The following is a 27,288-nucleotide window of genomic DNA, read 5'->3' on the forward strand; positions in this document are numbered from 1 at the left end:
CCATAACGTTCATTAGCTTTCATTTGCTCCCCGCTTCCTACTGTTCAGTGCGCCGCCAAGACATTTGCCAAGTTTTCTGTCTGTTGGCGAAGCCCATATATGGGGCATTTAGGCGAGTACATTTAGTACAGGGGTGGGCAAACTTTTCCACTAAGGCCTGCAGTGGGACCAATCATGAGGACAGCCTTTCACCAATCTGGTTTCTTACAAGTGCAATCAGGTGTCTCTCGTTTCCACCGACTGTCTTTGCTGAATCCGTTGGAAGAAAGACCAGGACCAGAAACTTCCCTGAAGGCCGGTTAATGGGGGCACGGATGGTCCGGGAAACCACCCTGGGTTCCGCTGTGGCCCTGGGGCGGTCCCTGCACATCATTTCCACTTGTCTGCAGGACTATCACACATCTGATGGGATTCACGCATGACTGGGTGTAATTAGACACACTCAAATAGAGAAACTTGGTGCCAGAATTAGCGATCAGGCAGCATAGAATAGGATGTCAACATATACACAATTACAAGTGTTTCACATAATACTGGGTTCTACACCTCACATTGCTGATTTGTGTACGCTCCAACATGTCTAATCACATCTCTTTTTGACCCTCTTTCTTCTCAGTCATCAGGCCGCCCACATGGGGTCCATCAGAAATACAATTACCGGTAGGTAATGATAGCACCACTATATTTATAGGTAGAGTAGGCGTTGAAAGTATCTGTTGTTGTTCTTTGTTCTTCTCTTCTGTCTCACTCGACTCTTCTATTTTCCTTTCTGTTCCCCCATAACCCTTTCCTGCTCGCTGCTTTCTCCTAATAAACGAAACACAAATAAATTCAGACCAATAGGAAACTCAAATTCCCATTATCTGTGTCAAGCAGCTGAACAGGACAGGTTTAAATAAATTTAAAACATTTTTTTTTAAACCGAGATGGGGGGACTTTCTTAATAGGATGGCCTGGTTCTGCTATAGACCCTACTCACCTACGTCACAAAATGGGCGTGTCGCTGTTTCCGGCCGCCATATTGTACCTATTTTTTAGACCTATTCTCATTGTTTTCAATTAGTCGAGCAAGTTATAGAGCAATTCATGGAAGCCCCGGTGTTATCTGACGCTGTAAACTCATTGGATGCGTTGCATAAAAGGCGTTATGTGGAAAAGCTTCAGTTTATCCATTCGCCAGATCCGTATTTGATGCCTAAATCGATGTTTTTCGACCCGCTGGCTTCGCCTGACATCTGCTATTCTGATATTTACAACTATCTTGTCCACACAAAATCAGCCTATTCTCACGAAAGTTTGAAAAACTTTAAGAGCTTGGAGGCTTATAAATGCTACGTTGCTGGTTGGGTGAAACAGGTCCTCGTACACGAAAATTCGGCAGGAATCTTGTGCTCGGAAGGTGAGTTATGAAATTTTCAATTCAAAATCTTTTGTTCTTGCTAACATCCACTGTCAAGTCTAAAGTATTTCATATCATTTGTCAATGGAGCTAGGGCTTTTAATGTTTATATGGTTTAGCGATAGCACTCTCACTACATACATATATAATATGTAATAAATATGAAGTGCGATAGCACTACTCCAGACTGTCACTAGTTGAATTTATTTTTTGGCTTTTGACCTCAATAGTGAAATTGTAAATTAATTGTATGACAACTGTCTGATTATCCCCTTATAATTATATATTTTCAGGTAGCTCATTCACAACGTCTGAGTGTATGTTGTCGGCGATTAGCCTAGCAATGATCTTAATTGTGGTTGTCAGCCCAAAACCCTTTAAATATATATTAAATGCATCTTACCAGATATAAAATGACTACTACATAATCTGTGGTAGTCGTTTAGAGCCCAGTTTTCTCGTCGAATTGCAGCAGTCAATTTCGGTCTCCTCTTCGGGTCTCTCGGAATACGGTAAAAATTCAAGTCTCTCCGTCTATCTTCTCTGTTTTTGCAACCGACCGCCACACACGACTTCACCATTTTGATTATTAATGTTAACGAGCAGAAAAACACGCCATAATAGGAGGAATTTACGAAGCGCTAATGCATTAACATGACGAGTATACGGACAGCATGGCGCGGGGGTGTGGCTGTGACGTCACGTGAGTAGGGTCTAGACCCTACTCACGTGACGTTGCAAAAACAGAGAAGATAGACGGAGAGACTTGAAGTTTTACCGTATTCCGAGAGACCCGAAGAGGAGATCGAGATTGACTGCTGCAATTCGACGAGAAAACTGGGCTCTAAACGACTATTTTGGATTATCCAAACGTCATTTTATATCTGGTAAGATGCATTTAATATATATTTAGAAGGTTTTGGGCTGACAACCACAATTAAGATCATTGCTAGGCTAATCGCCGACAACACACACTCAGACGTTGTGAATGAACTACCTAAAAATATATAATTATAAGGGGATAATCAGACAGTTGTCATACATTTAATTTACAATTTCACTATTGAGGCCAAAAGCCAAAAAATAAATTCAACTAGGGACAATCTGGAGTAGTGCTATCGTACTTCATATTTATTACATATTATATATGTATGTAGTGAGAGTGCTATCGCTAAACCATATAAACATTAAAAGCCCTAGCTCCATTGACAAATGACATGAAATACATTAGACTTGACAGTGGATGTTAGCAAGAACAAAAGATTTTGAATTGAAAATTTCATAACTCACCTTCCGAGCACAAGATTCCTGCCGAATTTTCGTGTACGAGGACCTGTTTCACCCAACCAGCAACGTAGCATTTATAAGCCAAGCTCTTAAAGTTTTTCAAACTTTCGTGAGAATAGGCTGATTTTGTGTGGACAAGATAGTTGTAAATATCAGGGTCAGGCAGAGACGGCGAAGGCAGCGGGTCGAAAAACATCGATTTAGGCATCAAATACGGATCTGGCGAATGGATAAACTGAAGCTTTTCCACGTAACGCCTTTTATGCAACGCATCCAATGAGTTTACAGCGTCAGATAACACCGGGGCTTCCATGAATTGCTCTATAACTTGCTCGACTAATTAAAAACCATGAAAATAGGTCTAAAAAATAGGTACAATACGGCGGCCGGAAACAGCGACACGCCCATTTTGTGACGTAGGTGAGTAGGGTCTATAAAATGGCCACGAGTTCTGTCCTAAAATGGCTACCAAAGTAAAGGTAATCTACACTACTAACAGGACATATTTTAAAATAATAAATAAATATTCAAAAGAACAAATCTATGCCAATTGAATGGATCGTTCAATTTATGGGAACTCAAATATCCAGCTCTTCCATACAGCCATTATTCTAAACTCGAGTGTAATGTGATTTTCATTGTACTGTAATGTGATTTATTATTCATTAATTGTGTTTCTTCGGCTTCCGTATTTGGGTCCTATCACAGCTTTGATCAAATGAAGACATCTCACTTTGCACGTATTTTTGGTACCTGTGTTATGGTGATGAGCGGTTTCACACATCGTAAATCTGTTAAATTTCCATCTTAATCTCGTCCTCTCCCCATTATAAAATATTTGATACTTTCCATAACGACATCATGTCTGTTCTTTGTTATTCTCACGGACGCATCTTTTCTTCGACACGTTTGTGCCCATAAAGCACCGTAAAATACTGAGACGACAAAGGCACGATGGAATTATATTAAATTTAGCGTTTTAGAATTAAATTATTAACATATTCCCCTCAAGCACGAGTGTTAAATAGACGATCTTAGAAGATCGCCTTGTCAACAGATGAGGAGGCGCCTACTCTACTCTATAGCCTAGCATCCACGTTAGCATCTGGCTGCCATACAGACGTTTCGATTGCTTGTCGACTCACCAAAAATATGAAGCAAAGAACGAGCTGGTAAGAATCACGCATAAGATGAGACAAAATAACGAAGGAGTGTGTTCATGCCATATTAGTAGAATGAATTTGCCACGAGTAGTCAGCTAGTGTACTGTTGAGCGGTAACCAACATAATGACAGGATGACACCTGCTCGACGTCAGAGTTCATGTTTAGATTGGGAGCAACGACTGACATGTCACATTTTCTCATCGCTGACAGACCAACAGCATACTGGACAGGTTGAAGGGAAGCGGGGGAGTTTTAATGACATGTTCATGGAGAAATAAAGCCCACGGATGGAAACCCAGAGGAAGGGGTAAGGAGGATTAATGTGTTGTTTGCCGACTTGTGATCACCATGTGATCACCCACGGCCACTGCAGTACTTATTTACACACACAAAAAATTTGTCTCGGTGCACATTAAAATCCCAATTAACTCATTGGCTGCCATTGACGGCGCTAGCTCATTCACTAACAGCCTCTCCCAGTCAAAGTGGATTGGACGTCTTGCGCCGTCACTGGCTCTGAAACATTATCATTTACTACCAATCCTTCCCGTTCCAACGAACTGGACGTCTTCAGTTGTCAACAGTAGGCATTGACAAGGTTCTGTCTTTAAAGAGTCTTAAAAAGCACTGAATTCATTATTAAAATAAATAATAATTGCCATTAAAATCGTCAGTTTCTGCTCTGGCACTCCTCTTTAATAGAAACTGCTGTATTTTAAGCCAAAACTTCTGTTGTGTTTGATAGAATAATATGTCTACCGGTATATGCTGCCATAGCAGATTCATGGCACATTAAGCCCCCGAACTATTTTTAATTTGTCCATTTTACCCTAGAAACCCCCGTTTACAGACTCCTCGCAAGCGCTTTTGTTTCAACCCAGCCATAAAACGAAGGTAATTTATTACATTTATTATTCAAAATGTCTGTCATTATTAGCTTAGAATCATTAATTCATGTCTAATATTTCGTTTAAAAAAAAAAAAAAGACTTAGCTCATTCACCCGCGTATTTTAAACTTTTAAACAAATAACGTTACAATGAAAAATATGGTGTCTGTAAAAAAGGCAGGGATATCTACCTCATAACTATCGCTTAATTGTATTATTTTTTTTTTGTTACTGTCATATTTTTTCAGATTACATATCCAAACAAAGACAGAAAGAAAAAAAAAAAGTTTAAAAGGGTAAATATATGAAAAAGAAAATCTCGACCACTCCTTGATGTCTGGGATTTCTGCATTGCGACCCTTGTTAGAGTATGTTTCACCATGTTTCACCCATAAAATCCCCCCAAAATCCGGCTGTGGCCATTCACAGCTGTGTTTTGACACTCGGTGACACATGCTACATGGAGTTTTTGGATCGAAAAGAGGTAAGTACGCGATAATATCTCGTTAATATCATGGCGTCTTTAATTCTGCTCTCGCATGCTCTCACCTTCAGTTAGGGTTTTGCAGTCACCTCCAGCTTGGGTTTCGCTGGTTATTTTTTATTTTTTTTTAAATCCCCTCCTGTTCAAAATGTTTCTCCCCCCAGAAAATTGAGATTTGAAGCTTCTCAATTATATATCACACATGCATATAGGACAATTTTTAAATTTGGCAAAGTTGGGGGTCTCAGAGTGGAACTTCAAGTCCCCCTGAGTGTTTTTCGCCATTTTTTAGACAGAAAAACTGACCTTGTACATGATGTTTTGCCATTGCTGCTATTGTTCATTTCTTCCCATTGTTTGGGAAAAAAAATTGTTAATATGTAATTACTAAAAAAAAAAAAAAAAAAAAAAGTTGAAGGGAAAATATATGGTTATTATGAATGAGAACTGGGGTGGGATTTAATAAGTTCTCTTCATCCCACTCCTTTTCAGGCATTTAGTTGTATTAGTGTTATGTAGACCAGTTGAAAATTGATGAACTGTGCGTGTCTTAATGAATGTAAATGCCTGAAAGAAATAATAACTACATAATAGTAATGGAACAATAATAATGTGCATTGTTGATGGGGCTCCATTTAGCAACGAATGAAACTGAGTTGAAGGAGAGAACTACAGTGGTATGAAAAAGTATCTGAAGCTTTTGGAATTTCTCACATTACTGCATAAAATCACCATCAAATGTGATCTGATCTTTGTCAAAATCACACAGTTGAAAAAAAAGTGTCTGGTTTTACTAAAACCACCCAAACATTGATAGGTTTTCATATTTTAATGAGGGTAGTATGCAAAAAATGACGGGGGGGGGGTTGGTAAGTAAGTGGACCATCATATTTAATATTTTGCCCCCCCCCCACCCCCTTTTGGCAGCAATAACTTCAAGCTGCAGATCAGTCTGGCACATCGATATGGACTAATCTCGGTCTATTCTTCTCTACAAAACTGCTGTAGTTCAGTCAGATTCCTGGGATGTCTGGCATGAAGTCTTTAGGTCATGCCACAGCATCTCAATGGGGTTCAAGTCTGGAGATTAGACTTGGCCACTCTAGAATGTGTATTTTGTTCTTCTGAAACCATTCTGAAGTTCACTTACTTCTGTGTTTTGGATCATTGTCTTGTTGCAGCATCCATCCTTTTTTTTAGCTTCAACTGTCTGAAAGATGGCCTCAGGTTTTCCTGCAAAACATCCTGATAACATTTTGAATTCATTCTTCCATTAATGATTGCAAGTTGTCCAAGCCTTGAGGTAGCAAAACAGCCCCAAATCATGATGCTCCCTCCACCATGCTGCACGGTGGTGATGAGGTGTTGTGTTGGTGAGCTGTTCTATGTTTCCCACACACATGACGTTGTATGTTACTCCCAAACAATTCAACTTTGGTTTCATCAGTCCACAAAATATTTTACCAAACCTCCTGTGAAGTGTCCAAGTGCCTTTTTGCGAACATTAAACAAGCAACAATGTTTTTTTGTTTTTTTGACAGCAGTGGCCTTCTCTGCGGAGTCCTCCTATGAGCACCATTCTTGGCCCTTTTTTTACATATAGTTGATGTGTGCATAGAGATATTGGACTGTGTCAGTGATTTCTGTAAGGCTTTAGCAGACACTCTGGGGTTCTTTTTTTTTACCTCTGAGTATTCTGCGCTGAAGAACTCTTGGCGTCATCTTTGGTGGACGGCCACTCCTTGGAAGAGAAGCAACAGTGCCAAACTCTCTCCATTTGTAGACAACTTCTCTGTCGATTGATGAACATCCAGATTTTGAGATGGTTTTGTAGCCTTCCCCAGCTTTATACAAGTCAACAATCCTTGAACGCAAGTCTTCAGACAGCTCTTTTGACCTAGCCATGGTGCACATTACACAATGGTTCTCATCTAGACAATTCTTACCAGGTGTGTGTTTTATAGTGGGCAGGGCAGCTTTAAACCACTCATCAGTGATTGGTCACACACCTGACTTAAATTGTTTGGTAAAAAATTGTTTCAATTGCTCCATAAAGTGTCCTTAGGCAGAGGGATTACTTACTTAATTGTCCCCTCATCCTCATTATAATATGAAAACCTATAAATGTTTGGGTGGTGTTAGTTAAAGCAGACACAGTTTTGACATCTTGTGATTTTGACTAAGATCAGATCACATTTGATGGTAATTTTATGCAGAAATGTGAGAGATTCCAAAACGTTCAGATACTTTTTTTTTTATACCAATGTACAATAAATGAAAGACCACTCTCCAGGGCAGAGGAACCTGTACTTGGGTAGACCTACAGATATTTGTGTACAAAAAAGTAAAATAGACGTGCAGCCTTAACTCCAGTCTCATAACTGAGGTTTTTTGAAAAAAAAAAGTTCTTAAATGTGATCAGGTAGAAAAAGATGAAAAATAGTATTTACCAATGTTAAAAATATACGTTAGCTGCATTAATATATAATTGCTCTAATGGCTTGCCACGAAAAGCGATGGAGGATGGGCATTTCTGCACACAAAATACATTTCTTTCATCAAATTAATTTCTGAGTGGTGTTCTTCATATGCCGATGATCTCACCCAAATTTGTATTAAATTCAGTCTGCTGTCAAACAATACCCCAAACAATTACAAAGTAAATGTCAAATGCAGTAAATATTTTATGAAATATAGTCTATGAATATAAAACAGTCAAATGAAAAACATTCTTCTTCAAATGCCAAGTAAAGACGTATTTTTAAGCTCATGACATTCACAATTTCCAAACGACGTCAGGCCACCTTAAACTGAGGGCCTCCTGTGCATGTCCTCTCCAGACCTTGTTTTTTTAATAGAATTTGAGAGCACAACCGAGAATAATGTGTGATAGCCTTATTGTCCCCGCTCTCTCTTGGGTCTCCCTTTAACTCAGGCCTAAAGCAATTTCTTACTTTGGTTCCCGTGCTATGATGTCTTTCTGAACAATCAATTCTTTCACCAAAGAACAAATACATCTATGTGTGTGAAGTGTTACTCATCCCCATGACCTTAACGATTTAAAAAAATAACAGAAACACATCATCTACACAGACATATGAACAAAGTCCTATTCAGTAAATTGGAAGAAAAAGAGCCCCTTTCCCATAAAATAACACAAATTATGACAATGTTGATTCTAGAAATCATCAGTAACGGAGGGATGCAGTTCTTGGAGATATTCACGTGTACTTGCAAAAAAAAAAAAAAAAAACCAAGCTTCATTTTCTTCAGTTTGTTTTGCCCAGTTAGTTTCAATGAATTCCATTTAATTTCCCTCCAAAGTGTTTACCTTAGAAAATTCTGGAAATTCTGCAACCATGTTCCTAAAACATGTTAGCCAAGTGATCTCACTCATCTCTGACATGTCCTGTGTCTCATGACTCATAAACTCGCAGCTCTGGAGATGATAATGGAGGAGAGCGAGGCCTGTTCCATACCTGGAAGGGCTACTCTTACAGTGTGGCCCCAGAGAAACTGCTCCTTCCTCACTCAGTTCTTCAGGTCGCTTTGGGCAGAAATCATGGGGTTCTGCTGGTGGAAGGTAAGCATGGTGGTGTTTGCAATACTTGAAAATCATGTCGCTGATTTAATATCCTTGTTGCGCACAATCAGGATGTCAGGTGTTCACTTTCGGGCACTTGCCATGGAAGCAGAGTCAACTGGCAGAGCTCGCGACTCCCATTTTGGAGAGTGCACTTAGTGGACAGCGAGTTGTTTCTGTGGCGGCTGGAAGCTTCCACAGTGGGGCGGTAACAGAGGAGGGCGGCGTCCACATGTGGGGTGACAACAGTGCCGGACAATGTGGTTTGTCAGGCCTCAGCTCTGTCCCCAACCCAACTCCAATCCCTCTGGCAGACTCTGACTGTAGCTCCTTGCAGACTGTGCCTGTACTGGAGCTCGCCTGTGGGGAACAGCACACTTTGGCGCTCTCAGTCCAGCGCGAAGTTTGGGCTTGGGGAAGCGGTTCCCAGATGGGCCTCAGCACCACTGTTTTTCCTGTCTGGAAACCGCAAAAGGTTGAGGTACTGGCAGGCAGGTTTGTACTTCAGGTGGCCTGCGGAGCTTCACACAGCCTGGCTCTGGTGCGCTGCCAGGGCCCCCAGGACATCCAACGACCCCCTGCAGACAAATGTGGAAAGTGTAAGCAGTTGCTGTACACCATGACAGACAAAGAGGATCATGTCATCATCTCTGATAGTCACTACTGCCAGCCTTGCTTAGCGCGGCCAAAGGACGGGGAGAGCCTTCAAGTGCCTTCAACTCCTGGGCTGAAGACTTCCCCATCAGAGCCTGCTCTTTCTTCTAAAACCTATGCCTCACCACCTCAATTAGTGTCTCCAGAACCTGTAAATAACATTGACCCATCCAAATTACAGAATTTGGAGAATCAAGAGTCATCTTTGACAAGGGAGAAATTACCGTCATCAGACTTTGAGCTCTCAGGGACAAAGACTAGCGAGGTCACGAGTTCCAAATGTTCACCTTATCCAGATGAGCAGGCGGTCAAAGAGTACCTGAAGAAACTCTCCGATAACACCCAGGCTGAAAAAACACCAAAGGCGACAATGGGAGGACTGCACACACTACTGGTGAGCGTTGCTATTTAGGCGGCCTGCACAGTATATCGTTGAAACATCGCCATTGCAAAATGCGCATGCGCAATAGTCCCATCGCAGGACGCACAATTGTTTTTTTATTTTTGTTTTGTTTTGTTTTTTCGCTTCATAAAAGCAGCAAGTGTGCAGAGGTATTGCGTCCTGGATCCCTCTTATCAGAGGTGGACTGAAGTACAAGTAAAAAAAATATTTGGGGAAAAGAATACTCAAGTCATGATTAACATTGTGAGTAACTGCTCACAATGTTTTATTTATTTATTTATTTTTAATATTGTATTTTTTTCTCACCACATACATACAGCAAATACTTAATTTTTTACGGTGTTTTCAGACCACATGAATGAACAGGCTGGTGTGATAGAAGAACAACAAGCTAAAGTCTGTTTAGTATAATGAAGTCATGTGATTATTGTTGTGACTTCTCATCGGTGAAACTGGTGGAGCTACTGTTGGCATCTCTTGCAAAAATAAAGTCAATATGTAGAATAAAGATGAAAAATGTAACGACTCTAGTGTAGCCCGAAGTAGCAGAGTATGAGTAGCATTTCTTCACGAATCTACTCAAGTAAAAAGTATGGCGTTCTAAAACTACTCTTAGAAGTACATTTATCTCAAAAAGTTACTCAAATGTAACTATCCACATTTGCTTTTTATATGCAGCAATCTTTATCATTCACAAATAAACCCTCTTAGCCTGGAACAAACGGTTTATCTATTAATACAATGTGGCCATGGTGAGTCTAGCAAAGTCTTCCAAAACATCTATTCAAATTTTTCTAGTTTTAATATCGCAAATCTTATATCGCAAACCCCCAAAAAGTCGCAGTGTCAGTTTTTTCCAATATCGTTCAGCCCTATTGCTATTACATTTGAGATGGTACATGAGTATTTAAAATCTATTTGAACATTTTCTATATTGACTCTTGTGGGAAACTGGAGTCAATCCCATCTGACTTAGGGATGAAGATAGACTGACTGCTCACCAGTCAACAATTGGGTGTATTTTAAATATAGCATTCAATTCTATTGAAAAAAAACTTTGGACACTTTCTTTCTTAAGTTTGCATGGTCTCTGCGTAATTGTGTGAAATTTATTCTATGGTACAAGTTTTCCTCAACATTCCAAAAAACCTTATTTTAGTTTGATTAGAGGTTCTACGTTAAAATGCCCTGAAGTGTGCCTCATGAATTAGTGCCAACAAGGTAAAAAGTTGAGCAGGACAAAGATTGGCAAATGTAAGGTAAAAATGTAGTCTGTAGATTTGTCTTTTATTTGTATACTTTCTTGTTTCTTCTAGCCTTCAGCAGCCGGAATTATCAGCTCCTCCAGCAATCCCCTGAACAGCCTAGTTGCCTCCTGCGCTTCTGCGGTTGGCGAAAGGGTTGCCTCCACTTATGAGGCACTGTCGTTTAAAAAGATGATGAACCTCTATCTTCCCACTGGATCACTGAAGTCAGGCGGCCAAGACAGGCTGACAGCAACCATTCTCGGAGCGGGTGATAACAGCACCGAGTGTGTCGGTCAGGAAAACTCTGTTCAGGCGAAGAAGAGTTCCAGTACTGGGGATATCCAGGAAGAGGAGGCAGAACGCCTGCAGCGTCGACTCTCGCTCCCAGGACTCCTCTCACATGGTAGATACGCTGTTCATCTCTTATCCTCCTCCTATGCACTGCTGTGTAAGTTGCGCCTGGTGCTCATGCATGTTGGCGTTAAGTGCATGTTTTCCCAACATTTCATTGTTTCATTAATGTGTTGTATAATTAACAAAAATACAGTGGATCCGACCTCCTCTGAATATTTGGAGTTTGCAAACCACAGCTTCACATTCGAGCGAACATTCAGAAATTTTTGAGTTTTGGAAAGGATTTATTTTCTCAATTGTTTTCAGTCACCATTAAAATGTGAGTTGAGAAGAATTTTTACTTTTTGCATTGGACCTATTTGCAAGATCCAATCGATGAGGGGTGGTAAAATTTTGCTGTGTAGCAGCTGGCAACCACATTCTAATTTGTACTCTGACTATCTGCAATACTGTAATTGAAAACACACTCTACATCATTTCTTTTATTCAATAAAAAGCATAATACAACCGTTTTTTTTTCTTTTTATTAATATTCTTTGGCTTGGTTTGATGTTTGCATTGTGAATATTCAGAATAATGAAAAAATGAAAACCATGTACAAAAACACACAATGTCAGTCCCAACATCAAAATATGAAATGAAATATTTTGATTTCATAATCAAAAAGAAACCCATGGAGGTAAGACTTGACCTCTGGTTTGTCTCGAGATTATATACTTCTATGGGCCTGTTGTGTAAATGGCCTTCTTTCAAAATCACAAAGATTGGGAAAGTCCTATATGACATCACATTTAAAGAAAAATGTAATTCAAAAGCTCAAATCAAGTAGCCTATGTGTTATTTAGACACACCCATTTCTGGATGGTTGCTTGCAGTGTCCCCACGGTTGCTACGCAAGTTCAGCCGTTCTAAAATGGGCACCGCAGCGCTGTCGTTATCGGGAATAGCCGCCCCCGCAGATCAGGAGGTTCTTCCGTCCCTGCAAACGGAGGTGTGGAGCTGGGGTCATGGTGAACAAGGTCAACTAGGTCATGGGGACAACCTAGACAGGTATGGAATACCGCCGTCAAGCTTTTTGTGCTTCATGTGAGTAAACTGCCATAAGTGTGATGTTTGCAGATTACAACCGCTCTGCATCAAAAGTCTCAATAGTAAAGAAGTTGTGCGAGTGGCGGCTGGTGCTCATCATTCTCTCGCTTTGACTGCCCAATCACAGGTCAATCAACGATCAAATTAAATTTAGAACTGATATTTCAGAATGTTTCAGAATGCAATAGAAGGCAAGATACTTCCGGGTGGCAAAACTGTCAGTCACAGTACTGTATTTTTCGGACGATAAGTCGCAGTTTTTTTTCATAATTTGGCAGAGGATGAGTCTTATACTCTGGAGCGACTTATGTGTGATTATTTACGGTTGGGTCGGGCCGACTTCTCTCTCGTTAAAACAGATAAGGCGCTGTGCATGCCTGCGCACGTGAACGCAGTGGGTCTCTCTTCAGTCTTCCCCTCCCCTCCCCTGCCCTGGCGCCCTCTGCGAGCATCCTGGTATTTCCTTTTCATTGGAGCAGCTATAGGAGTGAAAAAAAAAACAGGAATTAAATTGAAAAGCAAACAACTGCGGTAGGAGTGGGATATGGAAATAATTCAAATTGATTGTTGAAGATGCTATAGGAAACTTGTGTCGGCTTCGCTGAATTTAAGCGAATGTGGTGCTTTGGTCTCATACGAGAAATATATTTAACAAACTTTTCCAGCGTTATTTTGTTATGTAAATGCATTTATAATGATCATAAAAATATGTAGACTATTTTAACATTGAAAAAACTTGCGTTTCTTTTCTGCCAACTCAAGGAGATTAAAATAAATGTCAAATCCACTATTCGCCTGTTAGAACAGACACACAAATATAAAAGATATGAATGTTTATTGAATATCCATCTTAGTCTTGTTTAACTGGGAGAATTTGTTACGAAAGATAGGCTTTCATTTGTTATCATTATGTATATATGCACCGGCATTAGAGCTGGGAATCTTTGGGCACCTAACGATTCGATTACGATTACGATTCAGAGGCTCCGATTCGATTATAAAACGATTATTGATGCACCCCCCTCCTTTTTTTTTCTTTTTTCTTTTTTTTTTAATGTTTTGTACATTAGTTCCAAAATTGTTCAAAAATACTCTCAGGCTAAACCACACTACTATTTCAGTATCAAGTTAACATATAGCAGTAAACAAATATACAAAAATAACATTAAATAAAAAACTCCAGTCCCCATTCTGTATCAGCAGCTTTAAACTACATTCAATTAATTTAATGTTGTTAATCAACCGTTACATTTGTTAAAATTGCTCCCGTTATTCCATAATTTCCCTTTTGTCTACTTTCGACATGTGAAAGTTTTAAAACTATTTTAAAGATAGATTCAAGTCAATATTTTACTGATTTAGGAGTATTTTAGATAAAAAGTTAATTAGGTTTGCTTGGAAGGTTCGCTACAACAGCCTTGCAGGGAAGTGTACTGCTTTAAGATGGCAGCCGTTTACTAACGCCTGCATCTAGCATTATGTAGATGTGCTGCTAACACTACCAAATCTATAATGCATCTAGTCCTATATAAATGATATCCACCGTAACATTATATGGATGTACTTTGTAGCAGCTTTTCGGCAGCAGTCAGGTATGTTGTTGTATTTTTTTATCTCGTTGCATGAGTTGAGCTAGAGCCGTGAGTTGAGCATTGGCATTACCCGAGGGGCCGGGTAATGAGAAGCATGATGTTTAGCTACTCTAGCTCCGTTCCGTCCCGAAGACCGCGCGGCGCGCTGAGTGTTGTGTACTTCCGCTTTACTTTGCATATTTCAATAATCGGAATTTGGATGTTTGTGAATCGTTCTCGAATCTTCCACGGCCGAATCGCGAATAATCTAAGAATCGGAAATTTTGCACACCTCTAACCGGCATCGTCACAAATGTGATCACACAAAATGCAACCACGCATCGCATCCCCGCATTTCCTCCTTCTCCTGAGTCCTCACAAATAAAACATAAAATTTGGGTTTTTTTCGGGCTCGTGCCTACAAATAAAACATAAAATTTCGGGTTTTTACGGGCTCTGGCAAGCAAATCAAGTTAATTGATCGGGCTCGGGCTGCGTTGGGTTTTAATACCCGCTGGCCGGTTGGGTCGGGCTGGATTTTTTAGGCCCGATCTGACTTCCAGCCTCATGTAATGTTAGCATACTACAGTATTCAGCCTGTTGTTCTCTATTGTATTTTAAATTGCCTTTCAAGATGACATGTCTGTTCTTGGTGCTGGATTCTATCAAATAAATTTCCCCCCAAAATGCGACTTATACTCCGGTGCGACTTATATATGTTTTTTTCCTTTTCATTTTTTGGCTGGTGCGACTTATACCAGGTGCGACGTATAGTCCGAAAAATACGGTAAGTCAATCAGCATTTTTCACCAAAAGGGCCACTTAATACCGGTAATGGTAGATGAAAAGCATTTTCAAATTATGGGAGACCTCCTCTTCTAAATAAATTACACAATCATTCATTGATTATGCGAACAACATGGAAATCACCGAAAACTCATGCTTTGCCACCCAGAAGAATGTATGAAGTCTTGTTGTAATGAACAAAGTGGGTCTGCATCTACTAATTGTTGTCTGTATTACAGTTGTTCTCATGGGGAAGCAATAGCCAAGGCCAATTGGGCCACATGGTGTCCCCCAGCACATTACCTCGGCTCGCTAAGGTCCTTGCACCAGTTTTTGCCAATAGTTTGTAATAGCTATAATTGTGTTGTCAAATACTTTGTTTTTCTCTGTCACACCACAGCTGTCAGAGGGTATTCGGGTCTGGGACGCAAGTGCTGGAGAGCGTCACTCTCTATTACTTGCTGACGGAGACTGTATCCAGCCCATTATTTATTACAGTGGAGAGCAAGTCGAGGCTACCAAGGAGAGTAGCAAACAGGAAAAAGAGGAAGAGACATCTGATGGCTACACCCAACAGCCGGTGCTGTTGCCCTTCTGCATGAATGTAAGAACAGCAGACCTCACTCCTCTATTTCTGAGAGGCAAAGTGTGCTCTCTTTTTGCAGTAAACCCTTTCAAACCCCTAGAGGGGGTGAGTGTTTTTCCCTTTTTTGTCATCAGTGGACACTTTGTGATTAAGGGCTATATAAATAGATGTGATTTGACTTGAGGGCATGGATCGAAGTTAATCTGTGTGGTTAAGGGTTTTTCCAAAGCTCCTCGGAGGCAAGGCCGGGGGTTGATGAGATCCGCCCAGAGTTCCTAAAGGATGTTGTGGAGCTGTCGTGGCTGACACGCCTCTACAACATCGCGTAGACATCGGGGACAGTGCCTCTGGCAGAGGCCTGGAGGATGTGTTCCAATTATAGAGGGATCATACCAGCCTCCCTGGTAAAGTCTATTCAGAGGTGCTGGAGAGGAGGGTCCGTCGGTCCCTCCAAGTCGAATCTCGGATTCAGGAGGAGCAGTGTGTTTTTTGTCCTGGCCGTGGAACAGACTCAACACCCCCGGCAGGGACCTCAAGGATGCATGGGAGTTCGCCCATCCAGTCTACATGTGTTTTGTGGATTTGGAGAAGGCATTCGACCGTGTGCCTCGAGGAGTCCTGTGTGGAGTTCTCCGGGAGTACGGCATACCGAGCCCCTTGGTAAAAGGTGTTCGGTCTCTGTACGACCTCCAAATGTGAGACCATGGTGCTCACGAGTAAGGGTAGGAGGGAGCGGGAGCTCGACAGGCGGATCGGTGCAGCGTCTGCAGTGATGCGGACTCTGCACAGGTCCGTAGTGGTGAAGAAAGGGCTGAGCCGAAAGGCGAAGCTCTCAATTTTCCAGTTGATCTACATTCCTACTCTTACCTATGCTCACGAGCTGTGGATCATGACTGAAAGAACAAGATCCCGGATACAAGCGGCCAAAATGAGTTTCCTCCGCAAGGTGTCTGGGCTCTCCCTTAGAGATAGGGTGAGAAGCTCGGTCATCTGGGAGGGACTCTGCATCGAGCTGCTGCTCCTCCACATTGAGAGATGCCAGTTGAGGTGGTTCGGGCATTTGGTTCGGATGTCTCCTGGTCGCCTCCCTGGAGAGGTGATTCCGGGAGTGTCCCACCGGCGAGAGGCCCGGGGTCGACCCAGGATACGCTGGAGAGACTCTCGGCTGGCCTAGGAATGCCTTGGGATCCCGGCGGAGGAGCTGGTTAAATTGGCTGGGGAGAGGGAAGTCTGGGCTTCCCTGCTAAAGCTGCTGCCCCGCGACCCGACCCCAGATTAAGCGGTGGGTGGGTGGGTGGGTGGATGGATGGATGGGTGGGTGGGTGGATGGATGGATGGATGGATGGATGGATGGATGGGTGGATGGATGGATGGATGGATGGATGGATGGATGGATGGATGGATGGATGGATGGATGGATGGGGTTTTCCCTTTTTCTGTCAAGTGTGGGTCTATTAATTGACACATTGTGATTAGGGGCTATAAAACAAATGTGACTTGACTTGAGCACACGGTTCAAACTTAACTTGTGTTGCTATGGCGGACTCCGTAACACAAGTGTAAGTCTCCGGGGAAACATGTTAATCATGATTTGTTTGTGTTTCACAGTTGGGATTCGTGAGTAGCGTGTTTGCTGGTGGCCGGCAGTGTGTAGCACTCTCAGACAAGAATGTGATGGGCTTTATTGCTAGCCTCCATGAGCTGGCGTCAGCTGAGAGAAAGTTCTACTGCAAACTATGTAACATCAAGACTCAGGTCTTAAGCCCTTTGTTGGATCTTGGTAAGTGTTACACATACAAGAAATCATTTCCCTCATTCGATAGTTAATTGCCTTCATTTATCTCCAAGAATCTCTATGTGCCAGCCTTGGCCCAGTGATCTTCAAGCTCATGCAGACGCTTGCCACTCAATTTAGGCAGTTATGTCACCTGACTGGACAACATGCAGTCAGTCTCACAGCAAACCTACGACAGAGTCGAAGTATTAAAAGTCTGTTCATCCTTGAACACACTAAAATCTTCCAGGACTCCTATAATGAGTATGTCAACTGATACTGGTAATTTAAAGTCTGTGATTGGTGTACAATGGATTAATAATTATTGTGTTTCTATATCCCTATCACACAAGATACTGCAACACTTTGGATGACTTCCAAGTGATGGGAGGCTTCCTGACTCTAACTAAACCATCGTTGTGAGTACATTATAACAAGGAAACCTTTGAATGTGAATGTTTTGGTGTTCTTGATGCTTTCCAAGGCTTTCTGAGAATTTTACATCACTCTAATTTCATGGAGGACTAAGCAAAAACTGTTTCACCAGATAAACAGTGGGGAAATTTCACAGCAGCTACAATATTATTCAAAAGCATTTTTGACCACAACAGATAGGAATGAAAAAAAGTCTTGAGAGCATGATGTTGAAACAGTTTTTGATGTCAAATATGTGTGTACCAATAAGCTTAAACATAGTCTAACATGTGTGCAAAGTTGTCGATTAATTTAAATGAAAACTTGAAAGCAGATTTGGACGTGGCACTAAATAGTTGTCCTGTCACAAGAAGTGCACTTTTTGATGCTCATTTCTTAAAAAAGATATTTATTTCAGAGGAATTCCTCTAAAGGCAAAGCAAATTGATATGCTCTGTCAAATTACATATCCTAAGTAAGTCGTAGTTTCCTCGAAGTTTTCCGATACAGAATTTATGAATAACCATTTTATTTACCCATGATGAATTTCGTCGAGCGTTCTTAAAGTCTGACCATAACTCATCAGAGTGGAATATTTTCTCTTAAGCTTTTAAATCTAATTGTAGAGAAACCATGTCATTTAGTAAAAGTGAAATTCTTGGAGTACTCTTGAGGCTTGACCCACATATCCAGCTGCAATATTATTTCCTTGAAGTCACAAATTAGGATTTGGCAGATAATGTATCATGTTATCTTTTCCTTTAAAGAGATTTGTTTGGAAAGAGTCCTGAGCTGCTACAGAGGTTGGCGGAGTGCAACGAGGGGAACCTCACTGTGGTGGAACTACTGGTGGCGCTTTTCTGCCTCCCTACATTTCATCCGCAGGAATATGGACGACTGCTGCTCAAACTTGCCACATGTTTTGAAGTGGTATGTCAGCAGTTAAGAAAGTGTTCTGTTTTTTAAATATGAAATGCATGTGTCTTTTTCTCTGCCTGTCATGCTCGTTCTCTCAGAGCTCCACTGAGTACCAGCGACTGCAAGAGAGCTGCTCCAAGTTTGAAGCTTTGGATCTTTTTCTAAAGAGGAGAAGGAAGGAAGCTGAGTACACCTTTCTCTTCTGGAAAGGCTTCCCTGGCAAAATGACGGTAAACGAGCGTGTTCTTACATAGCCTAGTACTCCTGTGTTGCACATGCAGTATTTCAGTTGAAGCAGGTTATAATTTCTCTCTATTGCCCTAGAGTATACTAGTCCTTCTAAAAAATTTAGCATATTGTGATAAAGTTCATTATTTTCTGTAATGTACTGAGGAACGTTAGACTTTCATATATTTTAGATTCATTACACACAACTGATGTAGTTCAAGCCTTTTATTGTTTTAATATTGATGATTTTGGCAAAAAAGTCAAGAAAAAACAAAAATCCCTATCTAAAAAAAAATAGCATATCATGAAAAGGTACTCTGAAGAAGCTACTAACCTAATCATCTGAATCAACGAATTAACTCAAAACCCCTGCGAAAGATTCCTGAGGCTTTTAAAAACTCCCAGCCTAGTTCATTACTCAAAACCGCAATCATGGGAAAGACTGCCGACCTGACAGCTGTCCAGACGGCCATCATTGACACCCTCAAGCAAGAGGCTAAGACACAGAAAGAAATTGCTGAGCGAATTGGCTGTTCCCAGAGTGCTGTATCAAGGCACCTCAGTGGAAAGGAAAAAGTGTGGCAGGAAACACTGCACAACCAGAAGAGGTGACCGCACCCTCTGAAAGATTGTGGATTAGGGCCAATTCCAGACCTTGGGGGACTTGCAGAAACAGTGGACTGCGTCTGGAATAGAAACATCCAGAGCCACCATGCACAGGCGTGTGCTGGAAATGGGCTACAGGTGCCGCATTCACCAGGTCAAGCCACTTTTGTACCTGAAACAGCGGCAGAAGCGCCTGCCCTGGGCTACAGAGAAGCAGCACTGCACTGTTGCTCAGTGGTCTAAAGTACTTTTTTCAGATGAAAGCAAATTTTGCATGTCATCCGGAAATCAAGATGCCAGAGTTTGGAGGAAGACTGGGGATAGGCCTTGGGGTGGACCCTGAAAAAGTGCCTAGAAAATGAGTTTCGTTCCACTTTCTGGGCACTACTTGTTCAATGCATTTTTTGATAGATAATACCCTTCTGAACTTTGGGTTAAAAGTTCACCCAACGTTTCCCTGCACCAATTTTGTCAAAAGCCAGGAATATATACATAGGGAAATAACAAAAAACGAAAATCTGGTGCTGCCATTTCTGGGTGTAAAATGTCTTACATTAAATTTGGCAACACAAAATCTTTCTCAAATGTCATACATACATGTACCTTAAATCAGAAACAAGTATTGGTGGTTTAGTATACTCATATGTGAATTTAGATCATTAAATGTAGCAAATCTGTGCAAAAAAAATCACTTCAACTAGAGGTGACATCAGCACATGAAGCACATATGTTACATTTATCTAAAAGCTTATGTTTTATATATGAAAACAATTCACAACCTACTATGTAATGAAAGGTACACAAGAAGCAGCACACATTGGCCAAAAATGGCTGAAAATCCTACCATGCACCTCAAAACTGGAACAAGGCAAAATGGACTGGATGAAAATAAATGCATTAAGAGCCCAGATAATTGTAACAAAGAGTATTTATTAAAGTGTCAGATTATGTCACAGCATGTCATTTACACCCCCACCCCTGCCTCACACACAAAAAAAATATATATATATATATATATTTACATATATCAAATGTGCATTCACAATAAAACCATGGCACTTCATTGGAACATCCATCTTTTTTGGCAGTCAAATTGAACAAAGGTCTATGTTTTGGGAAAAGGCAATACAGACATTTTTTTTGTTTTAAAAGGGTTAAAATGGAGAGTACCATCTTGATAATGAATCAAAACTTAGGACAGATTTTACATGGTGGGTGATTACTCATCAATATCACTATCATCAGTGTCATTATCCCATGTGCCTCTTTCTGTTTCCTTTGAAATATTTTCACAGTTCTGGCAGTGGCATAAATCTGTACAAGACATTTTTGCAGACAAGCATGAACATCTTTCAGTCTCACACTTGCTTATCTTGCAACCACAGTGGACTACCTGTAGCACACTATCTGGGGCATGATTTGTAGATGTAGAGCTGTCCCGACTAGTCGACATAGTCGACGTCATCGATGACGTAAATCCGTCGACGAGCACAACATCCCGTCGACGGTTAATGAAGGGTTTAAAAAATATATGCGTGGAAAGTTTAGAATGTCGGATGCTCTGTATGCAAGTGGGGAAAGCGGCACAAAGCCAAAAAAAAAGCGCACCAGAGTGTCCAAAACATTGACTTATTTCAAAGAAACAAAGGAGGGTACACTCTTCTGTCTTGTCTCTTCAATGCCAAGCTTGGCTGCAAGTCGGCCGTGAATAAACACCTCAAGCGCCGTCACAAAAACTTTTTTTTTGTTTTTTCATTTTCTGTACACCAGAGGGTGCTGTCGCCTAACTAAATAATAATGTTTCATTGACAATGGGCCTATAAGTGCTATTAGTATTGTTCTTAATGCTAACTGAAAGGTTTATTTCATGTTATGGTTTATTTTATGGTATAGAAAATTATATAAGGTTAAAAGGACATAAATATATACAGTATATACAGTGATTGCACTCAAGGGAGAAATTATCAATGATAAGGTAATATATTAAGGTAAAGGCAATTCATATAGGCAATTCATTGATATATAAATAAGGTTTAAAAGGAAAAAGGTGAAAAGTTTTTGTTAATTTCTAATTCTGTTGTTTTATTTGTGTGCACCGTAGCTCTTACAGTGTGATTACATCAAGGATGGAATAAAAGTTGTAAACCATCAGTTTAAGAGACCATCTTTTCAATCGGGATGCTACACTAGTTAATTCTATCAGCATTTGAACTCATTGTTTATTTGTGAATTATTATTGTTATTTACGTGTTTATTTGTACTTTAATAAATAATTTAAGTGTTCCAATATGTTTTTTGTGAATTGATAAGCGTCAACAAAAATTTCATTGCTAAATTAGCAAACAAAAAAAAAAACATTATTATTATTTTTTTTAATTATTAGATTAGTCGACTAATCGTAAAAATAGTCGGCTGACTAATCGGGAGAAAATTAGTCGTTTGGGACAGCCCTAATTTCTAGTCATCCATTTTACTGTTAATTCACCACCCTCAATGTCCCATCCATTGCCAATTGGTGAAGGGGCACACATCATACCAGTCAGAGAATGTTGCATTACTGCTGCTTGGTAGTTTGCCCTTTTGCTGTGTTGGAAGAGAACATCACTTGTTGGAGGAATGGACAGTTCTGGCAAAGCTGACGATGCCATACAGAATGCCTTGTATCTTGCATAGTTGACATTTTTGGCAGTTGACTGGCCATATAGATGGCACATATATTTGCTCAATGCCTCAAATGTAGACTAGTCAAGGTTAAAACTACTACCCAGATATTTAAACGCAGTCAGGTATTCTACTTGCTGACAAGCAAGAGAAAATGTCTTTGTTTTGCCCTTGCCATGAAAGGCCCTGGTCGAGTCACAACCTGTGAATGTATGGATGCCAAAGAGGGCTGAACAAACACTTGGGCCCAGAGCTGGTTTTCCAACCTGATGTTGTGCTACCCATTTTTTCAGTGTCACTTTCTTGGCTTACCTCAGTAGATTCGGTAGCTGATGTACCCGATGACTGAGGTATCCTGTCTAAAAGTTTGTCTGTTGTTGATAATGTCTCAAAAAAAAAAACAAAAAAAAACCCATTTCAGACATGTTGCGCTGGAAAGGGGTGTGAAAAACCAACTGGAGGAAATCGCGCTTCAATCTTCTTTTCAGCAAAACCTACCTGAAACAAAGTTAAAGGGAAAGATGAGCACAAGACACACATATTCACATCACACACACCCACATTCACTCTTGCACTTATATTTCTCATTCACACAAATACACCAAAGAGAACAAAATTAAACATTCTCTCAAAGCCTTTTTTATTAGAGACTAAATTTATATTAAAAAAATTTTAGTATGAAGATTTATATATTACCTGTAGTCTGAAGCATCAAGATCCTCATGGTTCTTCACGGTGTTCACAAACAACCTTTTTAGCTTGTCCATTCTGAGCACTTCTTTGTCAACGATAATCCTTTGACGGACCACTTGTTCACAAAAGAGTTTGTAGCTCTCAGCATAGGGTTGTCTGAAACACACACATACTTTGGATGTGCAAAGAGTAACGCTTTCAATGCTTTGGTTAAAGGCAAGCAGAATACAAGTGGCATGTTGTTGACCAATGCTTTACCTTTGAAATGTGTAATTTTAGCAAAGTGTCAATGGAATAGTGCAATGTAATAACTCATAGTTCTTCGTCCCTCGTTGCAGTTTCTGCTGCTGTTGACTTGGTTAGGAACCTGGTGTAATCTCGGTAACGGGATTTATGGTATCGCACCTCCATTGCAACACAGTCTTTGTCTTTGATATGTTGAAGGATTGAAGAGTCTTCATCTCTGCTGCCTGCAGCAACCGGCCTTTACACAAAAAAGAATTATAATAAGTCACATCACCGCTTTTCACAGTATATGCACATCACGGATTTAAAAGTAAAGGGTTTGTTGAGGTTGGTGGGGAGTGGGGGGTGTAGCTGTGATCTATTATTGTGAGGGGCACAGCTAACCCGAGTTTGGTAACCACTGCTGGATTCACTCGATAAATCATTCAGCAGCTCGCGTGTTTACCAAACTATAGCCTTAAAAATTAACAACAAATTATTTTCAGTCCATTAATAAATATTGGTCATATTGTAAATAAAAATGGGCGCGTGTGTGTGAGGCACATACCTGCCGACAATGTCTCTGCTTTGGCGAGATGATCCCGCTGCCGTTTGCCTTCCGATCCCAAACGAGCATACTTTGACACTTTTTTACAAATGATGCAGATGGCTGGAAGGACAGGGCCAGCAGAAGCGATGGGCAAACCTGAACGGGAACGAATTTTTTTCTGAGAGTTTCAGACGCTTCTGCAACTTCGCTAGTACTCGCAGGGGGGTCAGAATGGCTCGCGGCTTCAGATGGCTCTCCCCCAGCACGTGCGATTTTTTTTTTCTCAGCCTTTAACACTTTCTGTTTATCAGTAAAATGCCGGTAGCATGTAGTGTGGAATCCAGCGTCGCCAGGAATATTTTCAAAATCCATATCCACGCAATGTTTGTATATTCCTGCAAGATCTTTGTTAGCGCCGTGAAGACAAAGCCACTTTTTAAAGCAGGTTCTCTACGTGTTCCACCGTTGAAAAGTGAAGTCCAAGACGTCCTCATTCTTCACGGAAAAAAGATGCATGTAGCATCGTTTATTTCCCACTTTCTGCGCTCTTTTTAACTTTTTCTCCATTCGCTCGTCTTCGCTCTCCGATGTTGTAGTCGCCATTTTTGATATCTGGTTGTTATGGTGAGGAGAAAGCGGCTACCTGATTGGCTCATGTGACCAAAATCACACCACTCCCGACCTAATGGCACTACGCGAACACCAGAGATCAATGCGCCTCAACGCAAAATACTCCCGGGGTTTCAACACCGTGAACAAAAAATTGACACGTTTTCAGAGGGTGAACTCCACGGATTCTTACTTAGAACTAATAAATCTGTTTTATGAAGAAGAAATTATTTAGTGCCCCTGGTAGCGGAGCGAAACTGAACGAAAAGGTAGGTGACCTGACGGCCTAGGAGAACGAAATGTCATAATGCCTGAAGTCCAGTGTCAAGTACCCAGTCAGTGATGGTCTGGGGTGCCATGTCAGCTGCTGGTGTTGGTCTACTGTGTTTTATCAAGGGTAGGGTCAATTCAGCTAGCTATCAGGAAATTTTGGAGCGCTTCATGCTTCCATCTGCTGAAAAGCTTTATGGAGATGAAGATTTCATTTTTCAACACGACCTGGCTCCTGCTCACAGTGCCAAAACCACTGGTAAATGGGTTACTGACCATGGCATTACTGTGCTCAATTGGCCTACCAACTCTCCTGACCTGAACCCCATAGAGAATCTGGGATATTGTGAAGAGGAAGTTGAGAGACACCAGACCCAACACTGAGGATGAGCTTAAGGCCGCTATCGAAGCACCCTGGGCCTCCATAACACCTCAGCAGTGCCACAGGCTGATTGCCTCCATGCCATGCCGCATTGAAGCAGTCAATTGTGCAAACGGATTTCCGACCAAGTATTGAGTGCATAGGTGATATAATTAATTGAAGGTTGACTTTTTTGTATTAAAAACACTTTTGTATTGGGCGGATGAAATAATAATAATTTTTTGAGACAGGGATGTTTGGTTTTTCTTGACTTTTTTGCCAAAATCATCAATATTAAAACAATAAAAGGCTTGAACTACTTCAGTTGTGTGTAATGAATCTGAAATATATGAAAGTCTAATGTTTATCTGTCAGTACATTACAGAAAATAATGAACTTTATCACAATATGCTAATTTTTTGAGAAGGACTAGTATATGTTCCTATTTATTTTCAAAACTTATTTTTATACTGGAGTGCCAAGTCAAATTTTGTTGTTGACAATGTTTTGCTGACAATGACACTAAAATTCTATTCCACCATTCTAGTACTCGCTTGAACCATTTTCAGGCAGTGGCAGGTTGAAGTAGGGCTGGGCGATGTCAAAATCAAGATCAAAAATGTTTAGATCAATCTCTGTAGTCAACTGTGACCTATTTAATCGACTGGCATATTATTATTAGTCTGTCTCAGAAAGTCCAATGTTAATGGTTTTCAAGCTGTTTCTTACACTCTAGGTGAGTGTAACTACAAGTTAATAAAAGCATAAGTTTAAAACAAGGTTAAAAAAATAGATGACATAATTTCCACCTGATCATCCAGCCCTAATCCTGAAGCTCATATTGGACTAACATTTTCAATTTGTTCTTCTTAGGATTCTCTACGAAAGCCTCACCGTCGCCTTATCTGTGAGAGTAGCAACAAAGCTCTGACGCTACAGAATTCTGGAAGGTTCTCGGTCAACTGGTTCATCCTTTTTAACGACGCTCTTGTTCATGCACAGGTTAGCTCTGCACAAGCATACGAATACAGACTTACTTTCCAGATGCTGTAACATGGTGTGTTTTCATGCGTTTGTATGTGCTTGCTCGCATGCTCTCAGGGCATGGCGCCTTACAAAAACCTTGTGAGTATGAAGCTCTGCGATACGATTGTGCTTGGTATTTTCTACGTGGGGGAGAAGAAAGATGCAGATTTGTTGAGCTTGCCTGGCAGTCTGTGTTTCAAAGAAACTTGAATGGAACAAATAGCATCCATTATTCTCTGAGAGTCCTTTCAAAGAATTGCTATAACATTCTTAATTTGGATGTTCAAGGAAAACCAGACACAAATTTGGACAAAAACCTCTTTTCATACCTGCTACACAAAGCAGCATTTTATAATTAGACAAAATAAGACTTGACTGTTATAAGTATTGATTTAATACTCATGACAGTGTCATGTCATAATTTATTATGACAGTCGTATGACAGTGTTAAGATGTCACTGTCAAATAAAGTGTTACCCATTTCTCTCGTCAACAGTCCTCTGAACCTTAAAAAATATGTTTGTCTGCGTGGCATGAACTGATGTTTTTTGTCCAGTCAGAGGCGTAGCAAGAGTCCCTGGGGGCCCCAGGCAACAAGCAACATGGGGCCCTTCGAGCGTGTGCAAGTAAGGAGGACAGTTGGACTTGGAGCAATAGAAAAAAAGAGTAGCAACACAAAAATACCACCATCGGATGTGGAGGTATATACATTTGTGTGAAAACAGTAGTCAGATTGGCCCTACGACCCACCAAATTCAAATTATTCCGTAAAAACCACTGATTGGTGGACTACCGGCCGAAATGAGTATTAAATTTGCTAATAAGATTGTTTAGGATGATTTTAGATGCAGGTATGTTATATTCTTCTTATAGAGTATTCGACGAGGAATACGATAGACCCATTAATAGACTTTTTTGGAAAAATCACCATTTCTTTAAGTAGTCACATGAATAATGAGGTGGCCTATGAAACTCAATGTAAAACAACCCATCAAGGACTTACCATAGAGTACTTAGAGAGTCACTCTTTAATCAGTCATGTTGTATTAATAGTTGATTGGACTTTCTTAAACATGTATAATCTACGATGACATGACTAGTGCTGATAGGGACTGATAACAGAATTGTTAGATAATCTGCCAAATGATTCCATGGTACTGTAACACTCCCTACACTTGTCGCTACGACAGTGCAATTAAGCTGCGTGTACTAAATCTGTTGGCCCTCTGGGGGCCCCTGTTGGCTGGGGGCCCTGGGCAATTGCCTGGTTTGCCTAATGGGACGGGACGCCTCTGTGTCCAGTTGACCTTAACTTTCTTTCAATCCCCCAGTTCTCCACCCATCACATCTTCCCCTTGGCCACACTGTGGGTGGAGTCTATTCCAGAGGACAACACTGGTCTGTGAGTGCCTTTTGACATGTAGATTTAAGATCAAAGATGTTTTTATTACATTGCA

At 40.7% G+C, this 27,288-nt stretch overlaps 1 protein-coding gene across 2 annotated transcripts in view; it reads left to right on the forward strand.

The window, feature by feature from the left end:
• The first annotated feature begins 3,439 nt into the window (after positions 1–3,439).
• als2b (alsin Rho guanine nucleotide exchange factor ALS2 b) overlaps positions 3,440–27,288 on the forward strand; it is a 39,200-nt gene continuing 15,351 nt past the window's right edge. The window contains exons 1-17 of one of the 2 annotated variants that reach the window (XM_057818480.1): positions 3,440–3,858; positions 4,062–4,158; positions 8,661–8,806; positions 8,878–9,854; positions 11,180–11,513; positions 12,340–12,514; positions 12,584–12,680; positions 15,150–15,227; positions 15,311–15,514; positions 17,105–17,276; positions 17,345–17,534; positions 17,624–17,689; positions 18,452–18,614; positions 18,701–18,832; positions 25,679–25,807; positions 25,907–25,930; positions 27,163–27,233. In XM_057818480.1, coding sequence (XP_057674463.1) covers positions 4,139–4,158; positions 8,661–8,806; positions 8,878–9,854; positions 11,180–11,513; positions 12,340–12,514; positions 12,584–12,680; positions 15,150–15,227; positions 15,311–15,514; positions 17,105–17,276; positions 17,345–17,534; positions 17,624–17,689; positions 18,452–18,614; positions 18,701–18,832; positions 25,679–25,807; positions 25,907–25,930; positions 27,163–27,233 — 2,978 coding nt within the window. In that variant the 5' untranslated portion in view covers positions 3,440–3,858; positions 4,062–4,138. The remainder of the gene's footprint in view (positions 3,859–4,061; positions 4,159–8,660; positions 8,807–8,877; positions 9,855–11,179; positions 11,514–12,339; positions 12,515–12,583; positions 12,681–15,149; positions 15,228–15,310; positions 15,515–17,104; positions 17,277–17,344; positions 17,535–17,623; positions 17,690–18,451; positions 18,615–18,700; positions 18,833–25,678; positions 25,808–25,906; positions 25,931–27,162; positions 27,234–27,288) is intronic. The other variant, XM_057818490.1, reaches the window with a different exon arrangement.

Source organism: Corythoichthys intestinalis, chromosome 2 (genome assembly GCF_030265065.1).
Source record: "Corythoichthys intestinalis isolate RoL2023-P3 chromosome 2, ASM3026506v1, whole genome shotgun sequence".
Taxonomy (NCBI): Eukaryota; Metazoa; Chordata; class Actinopteri; order Syngnathiformes; family Syngnathidae; genus Corythoichthys; species Corythoichthys intestinalis.